This window comes from Notothenia rossii, assembly GCF_949606895.1.
Source record: "Notothenia rossii genome assembly, chromosome: 3".
Classification (NCBI taxonomy): domain Eukaryota; kingdom Metazoa; phylum Chordata; class Actinopteri; order Perciformes; family Nototheniidae; genus Notothenia; species Notothenia rossii.
In genome coordinates, this window is record NC_136901.1 from 12,666,931 (window position 1) to 12,684,316 (window position 17,386).

The 17,386-nt window shown below is 40.1% G+C and overlaps 1 protein-coding gene across 1 annotated transcript in view; it reads right to left on the bottom strand.

The window, feature by feature from the left end:
* The window catches only part of LOC307034004 (plakophilin-4-like), a gene marked incomplete at its 5' end in the record, with an annotated part of 40,195 nt that overhangs the window by 2,250 nt on the left and 20,559 nt on the right, over positions 1 to 17,386 (bottom strand). The window contains 14 exons of the mRNA XM_079672674.1: positions 322 to 395; positions 507 to 638; positions 943 to 1,060; positions 1,139 to 1,223; positions 2,035 to 2,227; positions 3,134 to 3,284; positions 3,563 to 3,736; positions 4,302 to 4,496; positions 5,555 to 5,672; positions 7,074 to 7,257; positions 9,587 to 9,800; positions 11,450 to 11,582; positions 12,237 to 12,429; positions 14,519 to 14,683. Coding sequence (XP_079528800.1) covers positions 322 to 395; positions 507 to 638; positions 943 to 1,060; positions 1,139 to 1,223; positions 2,035 to 2,227; positions 3,134 to 3,284; positions 3,563 to 3,736; positions 4,302 to 4,496; positions 5,555 to 5,672; positions 7,074 to 7,257; positions 9,587 to 9,800; positions 11,450 to 11,582; positions 12,237 to 12,429; positions 14,519 to 14,683 — 2,129 coding nt within the window. The remainder of the gene's footprint in view (positions 1 to 321; positions 396 to 506; positions 639 to 942; positions 1,061 to 1,138; positions 1,224 to 2,034; positions 2,228 to 3,133; positions 3,285 to 3,562; positions 3,737 to 4,301; positions 4,497 to 5,554; positions 5,673 to 7,073; positions 7,258 to 9,586; positions 9,801 to 11,449; positions 11,583 to 12,236; positions 12,430 to 14,518; positions 14,684 to 17,386) is intronic.

Consider the following 17,386-nt stretch of genomic DNA (forward strand, 5'->3'; position numbering starts at 1 on the left):
CATCAAATAATTATATAAGATACCTTATTGTAAGGACAAATGCTTGAATTGAATAGTTGTATCATTAATATGTAATATTCTGAATTTAAATAAATTGAGGTCTTGAAACAGCTTGTTTTACAAATATTCAGTTTTAGTATCATTAATAAAATAAATATATATACATGTAAGGAGTAAGATCAAGAGATTTGTTTGCATTATAGCCTAAAACATGACATACATGAATAACTGCTTGTTTACTGTTGTTGGACAGCTTGGCCTTTTCTGCAATTAATATTAAATATTTCCGTTAAAATTGGGCAAAAAATGTTATTGTCCTACTTGGGAACGTCTCAGATCCTCTCCTGACTGGGAAGAGTATGTCCCGATGAAATATGGAGTTTTCTTCTCAGACCCTGAAGGGGACGAATCAGGAGAAACACATCAGACTCAACATGTTAAACTGTCATTATGTGGTGTTTAAGTTTGAACAGAAACCACGCATAGATCCCTCCGCCACCACGGACCTGTGTACTGCCGTTTGTGTAAACTGTTGTCTCCGTAATACGTGTCGAGTTGCATAGATGACTGCGCTCTCTGATAGTTGGAACTGTGTCTCCTGATCCCGAGCATGGCGGGGGAGGATGTTGCACTACCACCTGAGGAACAAACACAAAAACAACTTTTATTTTACTTTGAGATGCTTTCTAACTTCTTTCAGGTCTAACACCACGGGACTCAGGGACAGTTTCATCCCACAGACCATAAGACTGTTAAACACCTGAACTAAGAACATCCATCACATTCACCTGTTTGCAATTTACAGGTTATTTATTTAATCTGTTTTATTGTGTTGCACTGTTGGAGGAGCCTGTGACCTAAGATCTTCATCGACATAACTATGAACTAGCTATGTACAATAAAAGCCTTGACTCTTCTTTAATGTTTGACTGATCCTCTCACCTGATTGGATGATGGGGGACATATGCATGGGGCTGGTGGGCAGCGTGGGCTGGGACAGGTAGCGGTCTCGCTCCAGGGTGGAGACCGGAGTGACGAAGTGGGTGTAGTTCCAGCCGTCCTGCACACACAACATAAATCTTTAGAACGCTAGTTACTAATTCGCCATGCATTCTGGGTAAGGGAAGGGTGGACAGACCTGTTTGTAGAGGGTCCTCAGGTCTCTGTACTGCCACAGCGTGTTCAACACCTGAGCTGCTGCCTTCACCACCTTCACGGAGTACCTGCAGCACAAGAAGTTGTTTTACACATCTCAACATTGTCAGTAAAATAAGAAAAATTGCCAGAAAATAATACATTAAAAAAGATGGATGCCCCTTTCTGGAGAGATCTGAAAGAGACATGATATATCTTTAAATAGAAAACTAAATAATTCAGAAACATTTACAATAAAGCTGTCACATCTGAGGAACAAGAAAATATAAACAAAAAGATCAATTAAATACAAGTTAATTAAATAGATCTGCATGTATTTATCACAAGTAAAAAGCTGCATTTTTTTTTACATCTTTTAAACAAACACTAAAATACATCTAGTTGCTTTTTAAAATAAAAGGTTAAAAAACTCAAAGTAATGGAAAGCGAAAAAAAAAAGAACTAAATAATTGTTTTATCTTGTATCTTCAAGAATATAACATGAAGAAATATCCTTAGACTCTTATTTGTATTTTGTATTGCCTTGCTGGCCTTTTGTTGCATGATTGTTACAGTATGTTGTAACCAGCATATACATGTATGACAATAAAGATTTAAATACAAATAAAAACGAAATTATTTTTACATTTTCGGTAAAGCAGAGGTTGCTTCATAATATGACCAACAACAAAAAAAGAAAAAACAATCGAGTGACTTTCTATAACAAAAGAATAATGAATCATTTAGAAAAGTTAAAAGCTGAAATAAATCAAAGGTATATTTATATACGTTCCATTATTCTCATCACAGGTAAAACGCTGCAGTCACATCTCATGACATTAAAAAGGAAATGATATTGCAGTATTCCTAAAGAAAGTATTTAGACGTGAGGTTGGTTACCCTTTCCCTCGCCCTTTGCTGATGTCCACCAGCTTCTCGATGCCTCCGCAGTCGGCTAAAGCTTTGGCGTTCTCCATGTTGCGGCTGGTGACCTCGTGCAGCGTGCAGCACACCGACGCCACCGTCTCGTCCGACAGCCTGGAGGGACCCCCCCCGGGCAGCCGCGTCACCAGGTCCCGCATGGCGTACTTTCCTGAGGGGGGGGGGAGACGAACAACCATTGGTCTCCATTATGTCATTTATTATATCAGTATTCTATTGTTAGGGCAACCTGATTATGATAAAGAGTGTCATTACTTTGACTGCAGGTTTATAGACCGTTTATTCTAAGGTTTGATTCTTAATTTTAGTACCATTTAATTAAGGGCAATTTATTCTAATTCATCTCCTTGTTTTTGAGTTTCTTTTTTTTATGTGACACATTAATCTTAATCATTAATGCATTAGGTCCTTAATGTTTCAGCTTTTATTTGATTGTAATTACTTTAAATACTGGTGTGTAGCTTTGATAAGGGGTTGATTAAGTGTTATGCTTAATAACACTTAATATGATGATACACTATAATATATGTTCTACTTAGTTACTTCCCACCACTAATAATCCAGATGTTCACCAGTGAGAATATTTACACCTTTATTGCAGCTGCTTTTGTTATTTTAATTTAAATACTGTTGGGTAGCTTTGATAAGGGGTTAATAAAGTGTTATGCTAAGTTATAATAATGCTTTAATATACTTTCGACTAATAATCCAGATGTTTACCAGTTTGAATATTTACAACTGTATTGCAGTTATTGTGCACAAGGTGGCGCTGTGCTTTTAGAATTCAGTCTGATGTGAATAAATGGAGTTGCTGTGATGCAATATAAAACTCTAAATATATATTTTTAACAAGCTGTTGATGTTCCTAGAGTGTGAAGAGGACTCAATCTGTTCGTTGCGTGCTTGAATTATAACCATAAGTAGATTGTCTAGCAGCAGCCACATGGACAATTACACTGTGGCACACACACAAACACACACTCACAGAATTGTGTGTGTGTGTGTGTGTGTGTGTGTGTGTGTGTGTGTGTGTGTGTGTGTGTGTGTGTGTGTGCACCTATGAGCTCCTTGTTGCGGCTGTCGAGCGCCATGTTGCGGAGGGCGGTGGCGACGGAGCACACCACCCGGTCGTTGTCCATCCTCAGCAGCTCCACCAGGATGGGCAGCCCTTTCTCTTTACGCACCGCCGCTCGGATGTAGGCTGAGAACTGGACACACACACACACACACACACACACACACACACACACACACACACACACACACACACACACACACACACACACACACACACACACACACACACACACACACACACACACACACACACACACACACACACACACACACACACACACACACACACACACACACACACACACACACACACACACACACACACACACACACACACACACACACACACACTGTTATTGCTTTGATCCCTATGGTGCTGTGTGCTGGCTGTAATAGAGAGCTGCTCCACCTTCCAGTTCCCGGCGGAGAGGTTCTGCAGGGACCCGGCGGCCCCTTCCAGCGTGGGGGGGTTGGAGCTCTCCGCCAGCAGGTTGAGATACGGCTTCACCACCATGGGGTGCCACAGCTGCTCCGCCCCCCTCAGGTGCTGAGAGAAGCCTGGGATGGGCCCCACGCCGTCCCACTGCAACACACACACACACACACACACACACACACACACACACACACACACACACACACACACACACACACACACACACACACACACACACACACACACACACACACACACACACACACACACACACACACACAGACAGAAGATGTTACAAATCAGAGGCATTGTATTTTATATAGGGTCTTCTTTATATACATCCTTCTACTCTTGATATGATATGTTTATATTTATTTGATTAACTTAGTTACCTTGTGATTCACTAAAATTATTTCCCAATGAAAATCTAATTTAAACTGATCTACATCTCCGAGAGTGAAACATTAAATATACAATAAACATTACAAATAAATTGTGGTTATTAAATAGTGTCAAAAGTGCAAGAAATATATATTCATATAAATGAAACAGCTAAAACAGAATGTAAAATTAGATACTGTATAGAAAAATAATATACTTTATTCTGTTATAAAATATAAATGATTCTAATTATAGTTTTACTTTTATTGTTTTAAACTCTGCCCTTCCATCTTATTTTGTCATGTAGACGTCCTCCCCTCTGAGGGTGTACCTTGTCGTCGGGCCAGCCCCCCCTCTTCCGCCCGCGCCTCCTCTTGCCCCAGCAGATGTAGTCCAGCTCCTTCCCCGGGGAGGAGAAGCCCAGCAGGGTGTCCAACTCCTGGTTCCCCAGCAGCCGGGAGGACGGCATCTCCACCTCCAGCCGGTACGAGAGGTTCCTCAGGGTGCACACGCTGTTCTCCACAATCTAACAAACACAGTGTCAGCAGATTTATGTTCAACACAGAAAACATAATGACATGGTCCTCCAGCTGTCCTGTTAACAGATCATCTATAACTTGGTTGAATTGCTAACCTGTGAAGTGTTTCTCTGTAAAACGTAAGATCCAGATGTTCCATGACTAAAATACTTCTTCTATTATTTTTTATTATTTTAGATTCTAGCTTAAAACTGGATTAAAAGTGAATTCATTTCTCTGGGTTTGAAACATATGGAGTAATGTTAGCACACAGTTCAACTAAATATTTAACAAAGGCAAGTTGTTTTTACACATCTTAATGCAGAAAAGCGAGGTTTTATACCTTAAATTGCACATGTAGTATTTAAATATGACTATAAATACTACCACTAAAATGTGTATTAACCCAAACTGCTTAGGTGCCATTTTTACTTTTTCTTATCAGTTTGTGTTTTATTACCGGTTGATCGTTCACTACTTTTATATCTTTACCTACCGAGATAATGCCGCTACGCTTCATTTTTTTACGTGCTTGCCTCTTTATTTAATACGCTGCTTTACTCTTCCTTTTATCTGCACGGTCCCTTTTGCTGCCAACATTTCAATTTCCCTGATTTCTGAATCTCACACTTTTTTGAGGTTCATTTTTACATTTAAGGATTAAGATGAAAGATTATAGTTAGATGTAATCAATGCACGTAACATACAGTATTCAATATGTTGTCTTTCATTACTGCACACATTTTATTCCAATTCTATTTCAAGGATTTCAAACATATTCAATCTAAATACTGCTAATTTTTACTATATTGTTTATGTTATTATAGTTTTCTACAAATACTTTCTATCTGTGTTTTTAATCTTTGTTTTATTTTATGTATACACCAAAAGACCAAGTCAACCTACCTGGTGATAAACCTGTTTCTGATTCTGGGTTAGGTTCAATCTCCCAGGAATACATTGATACAGTGTGTGTGTGTGTGTGTGTGTGTGTGTGTGTGTGTGTGTGTGTGTGTGTGTGTGTGTGTGTGTGTGTGTGTGTGTGTGTGTGTGTGTTTTGCTGCACCTTGCTGTCGTAGTCGGAGGTGTTGACGCAGGCTTTGAGGACGTGAAGCAGCGAGTCCACCAGACCTTCACAGCAACGCAGCTGACTCCTCGCCTCCTCCCCTGCTGAGCTCAGGTTCCTCACACACACACACACACACACACACACACACACACACACACACACACACACACACACACACACACACACACACACACACACACACACACACACACACACACACACACACACACACACACACACACACACACACACACACACACACACACACACACACACACACACACACACACACACACACACACACACACACACACACACACACACACTAATTCACTTTGAGGTGCAGTGAGTGTATTCCCCCACATGGTGGCTTAAACTCTCCCCGGATACAAGTAAAGGAGCGAGGTGATCCTCCAATAGGAGCCTTCAGCTGTCACTAATGGAGCTCTGACAAGAGAACACTGCACAGAACTCCCACAATGCATTTCTATACCATCAATCTACAGCCTGGATACAGAGTGCTGGGGGCTTCTTGTGTGCAGAGATGTAGTTTAAAGCGGTCACAGGGAATAAATCAACAGCCGTTTGAGAGCAGTCATAATCACAGATGAGTGATGGAGCCATTCAAATGCATTTTGTTTGATTAGTTTGAATTAAAGTTACGGTTATGGATTCTTTCTGCAAGTTATTACGTTGGGAAATGCGCCTGGATTATATGCAGATAATAATCACCAACTATTTTGATAATTAAAAGTCATTCTTTGTGCAAAAAGGTCCAAAACAATGCAGCTTAAATGAGGAGATATGCTGCTTTGAGATGAATATCACACCTTAACATTTCTCACTATTTATTGCGACATTTTATTAACCAAATAATTCATATAGTAGGCAGGTTAATTATTAAAGCTGACAATACCCTTAGTTAAAATCATGATGGTTGTGTAGCTGCAACGTGGGTCATTTGAGGGTTGAATAAGAGAAATATCAGAGCAATATGTATCAAATGTATTTGGTATTGCAAAATAAGAAATATGCAATGTGTTAAGCTGCTGAATAATCTGGGTTTCCACGGCTCTCTATTCTAAAGGACGCCTTTTAATGAGCCAAAGCCGCGTGGCTTTATATTCAGCTCCTTTTATGGGAGTCAAATTGATGAATCATTATCCTAGGCTTTGATTTTTAACTGATGACGTTGCTGTTATTTGCTTCTACAAACCATTGTGTTCAAAGATAATCGCGATTTCTCTTTAAAGAATATGTGGCTGTGATTCAAGCAGCGTGGACAACCAGCAAACCCAAAAGTCATCCTCCAATATATATTTTAATTTAGAAAGGATTTGTTTAGTGTTGGGGCTTTTAAATGAGAAAAGGATGTGCTGATAACTAGGCGTAAACACGATGGACGATCTTTTTTGTTACTTTTCTACAAGACTTGAGCTGTGTTGAAACCAGAGAATGGAATAGAATGAATGAAGTGCAACACCTTCAGCAGGAGTGCGTTTGATTGGCTGCTCACCTCAGGCAGCCGGTGGTGTTGCGCAGCAGCAGCGAGGACTGGAACTTGACTTTGTGTTCGTCGCGGTGGGAGAGGCTGCTCCAGCCCGAGTGGGGGATGACCACGGTGTTGGTGAGCGTGCTCAGAGCGTCCCGGATGATCGTCATCTTCACCGCGTCACACGAGGAGAGGTTCCACAGCACGCCTGGGGGGGGGGGGGGGGGGGGGGGGTAGGTTTAGATAGGTTTAAAGATGAAAGCTTCCTGAAGCACAAGTACTGAAAACAGGAGAACAATTATGAATGGTGGTGTCTACTGAAAAGTACCAGAGTGTAGGAATACTCTGTTACAGTAAAAGTCCTGCATTCAAATGTTCCTCAAGTAAAAGTAGAAAAGTATTCTCATCAAAATATAGTGAAAGTAGAGACAGTAAAAGTAGTCATTGTGCAGATTGGTCCATTTCAGAATAATGTATATGATATGTTTTATAATGATTGATCATTAAAGTGTTCTCAAAGCTGGTAAAGGAGCAGATAGTTTGAATTTAAAGTTTTTAGTAGAGTACAAAGTAGCATGAAATAGAGATGCTCAAGTAAAGTACAAATATCTCAAAATTGTACTTGAGTAAATGTACTTAGTTACTTCCCACATCTGCTTTCTCGTGATGTAATGTATGTTCGGTCTTATTTCTGAAAATAGTTTTTATAATAAAGCAAATGAACATTTTGTTTGCTCTTTTTCTTCTTCTAAAACAAATCAGAGCACCATACTTTCGTAACTGATATCTTTTTAACATTCAACAGAGTAGGGTTGTCCTGCATCCACCACTGTAAAACGTGTAGATTTCATCATCAAGATCCTGACCTGAGCCTTAGAATACAACATTCCACAGAATATGAGGAGTGTATCAGCTGATATTGAGCAGTGTGTGTGTGGGTGTGGGTGTGTGTGTGTGTGTGTGTGTGTGTGTGTGTGTGTGTGTGTGTGTGTGTGTGTGTGTGTGTGTGTGTGTGTGTGTGTGTGTGTGTGTGTGTGTGGCTGCAGAGCTGTTTCCAAAGCACGTTATCTTAGCATCTGTCCCGATGACTGTGCCAGGATCTGTTCCGTCAACACCGAGCGCTGAGTGTTTGAGCCGCTGTCGCTCTCACCTCCCACAAAACAGCCCACACACACATTCACACGCTGCCAGCCAGTCAGACACACACACACACAAACACACACACTTCAGCCAGCAGACAAGCAGGCAAATGCCCACACACAGAAACACACACACACACACCACAGCGGGGTTCCAATGTTGAATGTTATGGTGAGTATGGATGCTCATTAGTTTAGGAATAACAGACCTAAACCCAACACTGGTGACATTTTCAGATGTTATGAAGAGATACACCTTCCTCCACGTTTTCACCCATCTTTCTTAGTTAAACACATTAGAATATGAATATAAAAATAACATTTGCACACAGTTCATTGCTCATTCAGATTGCATTTCACATAAGACATCAGAGGGTTGATCTGCCTCAAAGGGTCTTGAGTGAAGAGTATCAAGTATTATGACTTCTATTTTCACTCATAGCATTGTTGTTTTGCTTTCTTTTTTTTTCTGACCGGCTGAATTCAGTTTTTTTGTGGGTTAATTTAGCAAAACAGCTGATGGCGGAAGCAAGCCGAGAAACATAGAGAAGCATCCACTAATGCAGGGGTGTCCACACTACGGTCCGGGGGCCAACTGTGTCCCTAGGTCTATTTTTGATTGGTTACTTCTAAAAGTATAATGGAACATGGCACACATCGGAACATGGCATAAATCTGAAACGTGTGCTTCACTTATAATGTTCTTCTTAAATATATATTTAAGCAATAGCTCACGACAGGCCTTGGTATATGGTCATTATATCACAGTTAAGGGGCGTGGTTCGGCCCGACGTGAAGCCTTTCTTAAGCTTTGTTAGTTAGTTAGTTTCGTAACGGACGTAATGTAACAGTTGTAACGGTTGTAGCTTTTCTCAGACGCGGAGGGATACTGACTTGTAGTGAAAAGTACTACAATTCTACCCGTGATATAAGCTCATTATATCACGGCTAAGAACCAATCAGATTGCTTGATTTGACTTTTCAAATTTGTATAAGTTTTATAAGTAGAAATATATTTCACACATTCATGTGTTAATAAGCCCAATGTTTGAATACATTCAGTCAATTCAAGTTGAAAACATTTTCTAACAAATCTTAGTTACCAGCATTTGTTCTAACAAAATTAAAATAATCAAACCTTTAAGCATATTCAATTATCAAGAATCATCTACCTACATTTGATTGATTTTGGTAACTTAGAACTTACTATATGAGGCTACTGTATGGCCCTAACGCATTAAAAGAAGATTGCTAGCAAGTCATAATATTTAAAAAAAATCTCCTTAGAAAAAGGAGAAAACCTGTGAAGGATACCCACAATGCATGTTGGTGAGAACCAATTAAGTTAAACATTGTGTCAGTGCACGAGAAATCCCTTCAGATCACATCTGGACGTACCGGTGACGAGTTCGCGGACCTCGTTGTCGGTGGTCTTCCTGAGGAGGCGCAGCAGGGCGGGCACCCCCCCGCAGTTCCTCAGCGCCACCTTGTTGTTGTCCGTGGCCTTCCCGTACACCAGGTTCCTCAGGGCCCCGCAGGAGCTCTTCTGGACCTCCGTCAGCTTGTGATCCAGCAGGTCCACCAGGTGCTGGATCCCCCCCATCTGACACACCTGCAGAGGGGCAGTCAGAGAGAGGAGTTATACACAAAGTACAATCAACAAGACGGATTAATTAAGCTAATCAAGAGCAGCTGGGAGTGTGTTCTGCCGTGCTGCAGGGATGTAGAAGTGTCATACTTCTTTATTTTTATCGTGGTGATGCAGAGTCAGTCAAAAATAACAGCAGCCACGTCACCTCTTGAAAAATCACGGATATAAAGAAACACCAAACTATTTTAGCACTTTGGTAAAGCTTTCACAAAACCATAATCAGTACTTTTCATTAGTACTTCATTTATCCCGGGGAAAATCGTTTTTTGTAACATTTAACAAGATTCACAAATTAAATTAAAAAAAGACAAAAAAATAAATATAGAATAAGAATATTTCAAAAATCATAACATGTTAAAACAAATGTGCGAAAAAAGATAATTATACAAACCTAAGAAGTTATCTAAATATGGAGTTAAAATGAAGTACAATTGAAATAATAATGACAATTAGAATTAAAATAATAATAATAATCATGATGATAATAATAATAATAATAATACAAATAAAAACTGCACATTGTGCTACAATATACAGTTTATTTATTATAACACATACAGTGATGAAGTTTCAAATACACCACACTTGTATACAGTAGTAAACTAGAAGTAGTATTAATATGGTTGATGCAATGTAGTAGATCTTAATGCTAAATTGCGGTGTTTCTTTTGGAGTGAAAGTGGGGCTGCACCATGCTAAATCCCCCCTGTGGCATATTTGAAACTTTGCTTGTGTCATCTCTAAATAAAGGCGTCTCAGGAGAGCAGCAGACTCCACCCCCCCACCTCTGATTCCGTGTTCATCCGCCACAGAAAACATTTGTTTCTGGCAAAATGAGCAGGCGAGCTTCCAGGCTGCTCCAAAGGATAATTAAAAGCTCATCACCAAACGAACCAAACGGCACTGAAACGTCTCCTGCCGTTGAGCTGGAGTTATTTATTGCCCGGGAAGCGGAGCACAGAAAGAGAGAGAGAGCGGCGGCACATTTGGCACCGACGCTACCTAAAGTTTTATTGGAGCAGATGGCGCTTTGGCTAAGAGTTTGGCAGCGGAGAAAAACTAAATATGAAACCCTTAGAATAAACTCTAAGAAAGAGAGCAGAGATACAATGAGAGATATGAGGCGATGTAAATGAGCAACACTTGTAGCAATGAGAATTCAATCAATCAAAAGTTAATCACTAAATAATATCCTACTTTTACATCTTGCTGTAATTTGGCTCTTTATAGGGTTTATTTGACTGTTTGTATGTTTCACTGTAAACATGTATGTATTTTACTTTTGAGTTCTTCTGTTTTCTACTTTGAAATGTTGATGCTTTGTATGCCTTTTATTACCATACTCTTGTGTCCGAAAAAATCTTATCTTATCTTCACCTGCACGTGTGAAATAAGTCCTTGCATTCTGGGAAGTGTTTTAAATGTGCATCGTCAAATAGTTCCTTTCGGAAAACATGGGTTTTATCTGCATGCATTTTAAATCTGTCTTTAAAAGGAGTGAAGGCTGACAGCAGCACCTTCCTCCACCTGAGGACTGAGTCACGACTCTGACGTCTGCTTTTCTATTTTTACTCAGCAGACAGCGGCGCAGCGTGTCCCCGTGCCCTCACCTCCACCTTCACCCGGTTGTCTCCGTAGCACAGGTGCTGCAGGTAAGCGGCTGCGTTGGCCTGCACCGAGGGGAAGTGGTGCTGCAGCATGTGGATGACCTCCGGCAGCTCGGGGTCACGCCAGGCAAACTCCCTGAGGGGAAAAACGTACACTTGGTCTCCTTTTTCCACCAGGAAGTATCACCAAGCAACATCTGTTCAAGATGCAGGTTCAACTAAATACATTGGGACGACGAAGTTACTATTTCACTTGAAATGTAATCACTAAATAAGCAAACAACTCTGATATTGATATTTGTCATGACAGTAAAAAACGTATATAAATAAAAATGCATTTTTGCAAAAACATGGATCACAAAAAAGTCAAAAACTAAATAAATGATATTTTAATAATGCACACATGATGATATTGTGTTTGTAGATATTAGGCCTGGTTCAAATGTATTTGAATGACAATTCATTTTTGTAAAAACCTGGATAATTAACCAAAGTTAAGAATTCATTTTACATAACTATTTATTTATTTATTGTCATAATAATAATACACTTTATTCATATAGCACCTTTCATTCTTGACGCAGCCCAAAGTGCTTTACAGAGTATGACAGAAAATGACAATAACAAATGAAGTGATACTACGACAAAAATTACAATTGCCCCAAATTATAAGCCAAATTAAAAAGATAGTTTTTTAATTTACTTTTAAAAGTTTAAATTACTTTAAAATCTGATACTATGATGGTCTTAAAATGCATACTGTGTATCTTGACTCTTCTAAAGTGAGTACCTGGGGTCCTTATGGATGCTCTCGAGGGAGGGGGTGCGCGTGGCCCCCCGCTCGATGAGCCCAGAGTGGCGGTGGGAGAAGACGGGCTCCCGGTAGGGGTCCACGTACAGAGCGGCGGTGCTCAGCCCGAAGCTGCTTCTTTGGAACGGCAGCGTGCCGCAGTGGCTCGAGGCCCGGGGGAGGGTCGCCAAACCTGAGGGAAGAAAGGGGGGAGAAACTGAGTTGGATTTGAAACACATTTTACAAAGGTTTTGATTCCTCTGAGTTCAAAATAGCAGCATTTAGATAGTATGCAGTTTGCTATCGAGAGCAAAATGCATCCAAGGTCACATATGAGTTACATAAGAGCCTAAAAGAGGCGTTTGAAAGCACCCGGCTGTCTCACAGGTTTAAATCTCAGCTAAACGAAACTAAAATGGCTCCTTAGATCCTCCACTATCGAAACTCCGCAGAGCTTTCCGCTTTGAATCACTCTGCAAAGGCTTCAATTAAGAAGCACATGAAAGCTTTCTGCATAATTAAGTTGTGACCTCGGGGAGCCATAACAACAACAGTTCCTGTGCCTGCAGGACCAGATTTCACTCGCTGATTTTTAGAGGAATAATCTTCAGAACAGATGTGAAAGTTAGCCGGGTTTCTCAACCTGGGGACCGGGGCACCTGAGGGGGACGCTGATGTGAAAATACCTCGTTTAAAGTTTTGATAGTGAGTTATTTGGAGGATTAGTGAGCATTAATGTCATCATCACAACTGCTGCTCAACTTCTGTTTGTATTTTATAGTTTTACTACTGTAAGGATAGCTAGACCCTCCAGAAAAACGCGATCGCAGAATTTACCGCATAATCAGCAAAATGGCGCAGATTTTTAAAAAGCCGCATATTTATCAAAAGTCTGCATAATCCACGCATTTTTCCACACAAAGTTGAGAAAAAAGTTAACTCGTCTTGACGTGAAGTAGTGATGATGATGACGTGACGTCATCAGCTCGCGCATCACAGAAGGTAAACAACACCGTAGAGTGAACGTGTGGAACTCACACGACGAACATTTCTGCTAAAGACCAGGCAAAGCAGAACCCCGATGTATTTCACGAAAGTGGGGGGAAACTATTCTGCACCCCGTGCAACTGTGTGTTGGAGCATAAGTCTTAGAAAAAATCGAGGGTAACGACCCACTTTGATTCATTCAAACATTCGAAAATGCTTTCTGCTGCTGCGGACAAGAAAGCCAAACAACTCACGTTCACCGAGGCATCAACCTCCAAAACCCTTTAGAGGGCTACAAGAAACGAAGTGAGTAGCCTACAAGATTGAAGCTGGTCAGATAACGAACGAGTAAATGAAAACAGAATGAGGTGGAGAAGTGTGTGTGTGTGTGTATGTGTATGTGTATGTGTGTGTGTGTGTGTGTGTGTGTGTGTGTGTGTGTGTGTGTGTGTGTGTGTGTGTGTGTGTGTGTGTGTGTGTGTGTGTGTGTGTGTGTGTGTGTGTGTGTGTGTGTGTGTGTGTGTGTGTGTGTGTGTGTGTGTGTGTGTGTGTGTGTGTGTGTGTGTGTAAATAAATAAACATTGAATGTGTTTAATTGAATAGGAAAGGGGTTTAACGTTAGTGGCAGGTTGTGTGTGAGAGATAATAAATAAGACAGCCCAATATTTTAAATAAAAAATCTATTCTTTTTCGCAACTTTCCGCATATTTTTCAACTTCCATTTCCATTTCACCGCATAAAATCAGATAAAAACCCTGCATGTTTAATCGCATAATCAAGGATTTTTGCCTGCGTTTTTCTGGAGGGTCTAGATAGCTTATACTCATAAAATCAAGTTTTTTTGGCTACAATTAGACCAAGATAGTGCTGGAAAGTATGAAAGCCAGTTTCAAAAATCATTAAAATGTTGTTTAAATGTATGATCTCTTAAAATGTAGTTAATTGATGTACCTAGATGTGTTTATTTTTGTTATGTATGCTTTGCGAATAATTTCTTAAAATGCAAATAATTTTTTTTTTTTTAAATTAAATACACTGAGACGAAGCAGTTACTATTTAATTTAAAATGTTGGCTAGTATCAGTCCAAAATAGTGCTGGAAAGTAGGAAAGCCAATTGCAAAAATCATATCTAATCTAATAACTTTTCGTTTAAATGTCTGATCTCTTAAAATAACCCCTGCTATACACACAAATCCGATTGTTTTTTTTTATCGAGGGAGCCCTTGCGATGCTAGCTTCCAAGTCTGCCTACAAAAATACGTAATCACTGCATCTCTCTGTAGTGCTGCAGTACCTGTGTTGACCCTGTAGAGGGAGGGGTCGTGGGAGGGGCTGTGGTACAGGGGGCTGTGGAAGGAGCGCTCATCGAAAACGGGCGTCATGTGGCAATCCGGAGATAACGCCGCCCTCAGCTCCGGATCTATCTGCCCTGCGTGACCCACGTACGAGCTGTGGAGCCCTGTAGGGTCAAAGGTCAAAAGGTCAAACTTTATTTTAAGATTCAAGATGCAAGGTTTTATTGTCATGTGCTCAGTAGCTACAGTGTAGATGAAAAACTTAAGTCACAGGCTCCTCCAACAATGCAACATGAATACATAGGACGTAAACAAATTAAACAGATCAAATAGTGCAAGAGAATGTATTGAGATGTGCAAGTTAATACAAATTAAAATATAGTGCAAGAAGAGTCCACGTACAGTAAATGGAATATGATGTATAGATACATGTAGTTTCATTTGGAAAGGTTTTAAATTAAAGAATGCCAAAGTGGAATAGTTATAGCGCTAGCCGTAAAAACAAGACTGTAACAATAACTTAAAAATGAATAATAATTTGGAAAAATGAATAACAATGTGGCTTTTCTGAGATTTCGGGGAGAACTTAAGAAATAAATGAATTTATAATAAAGGGAATCAATTCAATTCTAGATGCTTATTGTTATTGTGTATATCTTGGTATTATCATATCAAGTCAATGAAAAGATTATGCTAATACAAATACAAATAATTCACACTGCAGCGTTATCAAACATAGAGAATTGTGGCTAATAATTGTGTGTAGGTAAATCAACTGAAAACGAACACAAATTAGCTGCAACAACTTACATTCATGCATTGCTTCAAATCCTAGCTTTTTACGGTGACTAGTATGGGCAAGTATTGGAAACATTTTCTGAGCAAGTTTTAGAGCCACTAGTAACAGCTAAAACAATCAGATCCAGAGCCTTAAAATCTCAAATGATTTTATAACTCCAATCTACAGTAAATGAAAGGACACAACACTTTACTGTTTGCTGCAAACATGAATAAGATCACAACAAACACACTAATATCAGAGACTAGAATATCACGTTTCTGCTTGTTCTTCCTCTCAAAAAGCAAACACAAATGATCTGTCTCAGGCCAATGTATAGAGACTGATCAGAAACAATTTAAGTTAAAATAAATGTTAAGTATTTGCTGGAATGATCGAATACTTCACTTACAGCAAAAGGAGAAAAAGCTGCGTAATATCAGCAACAACGGAACAAAACCTCTTCCTGCCTGTCATACACAAGTCATGTGACGCCTCATTACTCGGTGCTAGGTGAGGCCATGCAGATAAAGATTGTATTTCATAACTCATCCCGACTGCTGCTGTGCTCCTAAAGCGAATCAGCAAGTCAAACAAGCGGAGCAGAGGGTTTCTCCATCCTCCAATCTCTGAGTGGATCACTTCAAAGAGCGCTCCAATTACAAAGAGGCTTTAGGGCACGAGCAGGGGGGGGGGGGGGGTGGGGGGGGGGTCACAATGTGCACTTAGAGCTACTGATGAACAGCTATTTGCTTCATGCAGCAGGAAACTGGTCTTATTGCAAAGCACATTCCTTTGAAGGGAAATACAGACTGGTTGTGACACATGTTGTTGAATCTGGACCTCGGTCTATTTCTTTCTGAAGGAAGGGTTTTCACCAGCGGGTGATACGAAAATGTGACCTTCAGTTTAGAGGAGGCGTAAGAAACTAACACCCTGAAAAGATGGATTATGAATCGAGTGGTAAAGGTTTGAATAGAAATATTCCTCGACCACAGAGGTTCACAACTTCTCTTGATTTAATACAAACTGGATGTTTTAATATAAAAGAAGATATTATTAGCTTTGAATAGAGGGCATTTTAACCATTCATCCACCACTATTAGCTAACTTCATTATTATAAGAGGAATATTTGAATTATTACTTTTTGAGTGTATTTAGTCACTCGTTTCTAACAGTTTTTACATTACTTTTAGTTTAAAATGTGTCCTTGCTTGCTGTCTTTTTATGCACAGCTGTTACAACTCTCAACACGTTTTTTTAAAATATATATTTTCAAAGCAAATTTACATCATATTTGTGTTTGTTTATGTTAAGCTACTCCACAATTCCTCCACCCCCCCCCCCCCCCCCCCCTGAGATGCATTGCACTACTACACAAAATCAATGTAATATCTCTCCTGCCTCATACATGAAAACCACGTTAGTGACGTTGCAATTTTCAAAAAGATCATGTCACAGCTGACGTTGTGTTTCTCACCAGGTTTCACTACCTAAGCTACGAGTGATCAGTAATAGCCTAATCTTGTAAATCCATCTTTTGCTTATCTCCCTGCTGTAATCTGGGATTATGTTGGATCTGCAGGATAACTGGGAATAAGGATTTAGGCGACATATTAGGCCACTTAGCAGCGCCGCAGGATGAAAAGCACTCACGGGAGAATGGGAGGCATTGTATTCAGTTCACTGACTCTGCCTCCCACACAACCATCCGTCTACTTACACACAAACACAGAGTAGGGCCTCGACACATCAATAATATCCACAATCATCATGATATGAAAATGGACTAAATTAAAACAGCAGTCAGCTGATAATCACATGCTGATGCTGCACAGGGGCTTTGTGATGGAAACACCCCTATATGGGTCAGTGGGAGCGGCTTAGGAAAGTGACAGTGGGCAGGATGCAGGAATAAATCTGCTGCAGCATCAGCAGCGCTTTTTCAACACAAAAAAAAAGTAAATCCTCCAGCGGCTACACAGCAAAGTGTCGGGGGGGGGGAAAGTTGCCCCGATAGAGTTTTATGCTTCTGACGTCGCTTTGCAGGAGAAAGGTCATGCCTTCCTCAGGAAAAAGATGAATATA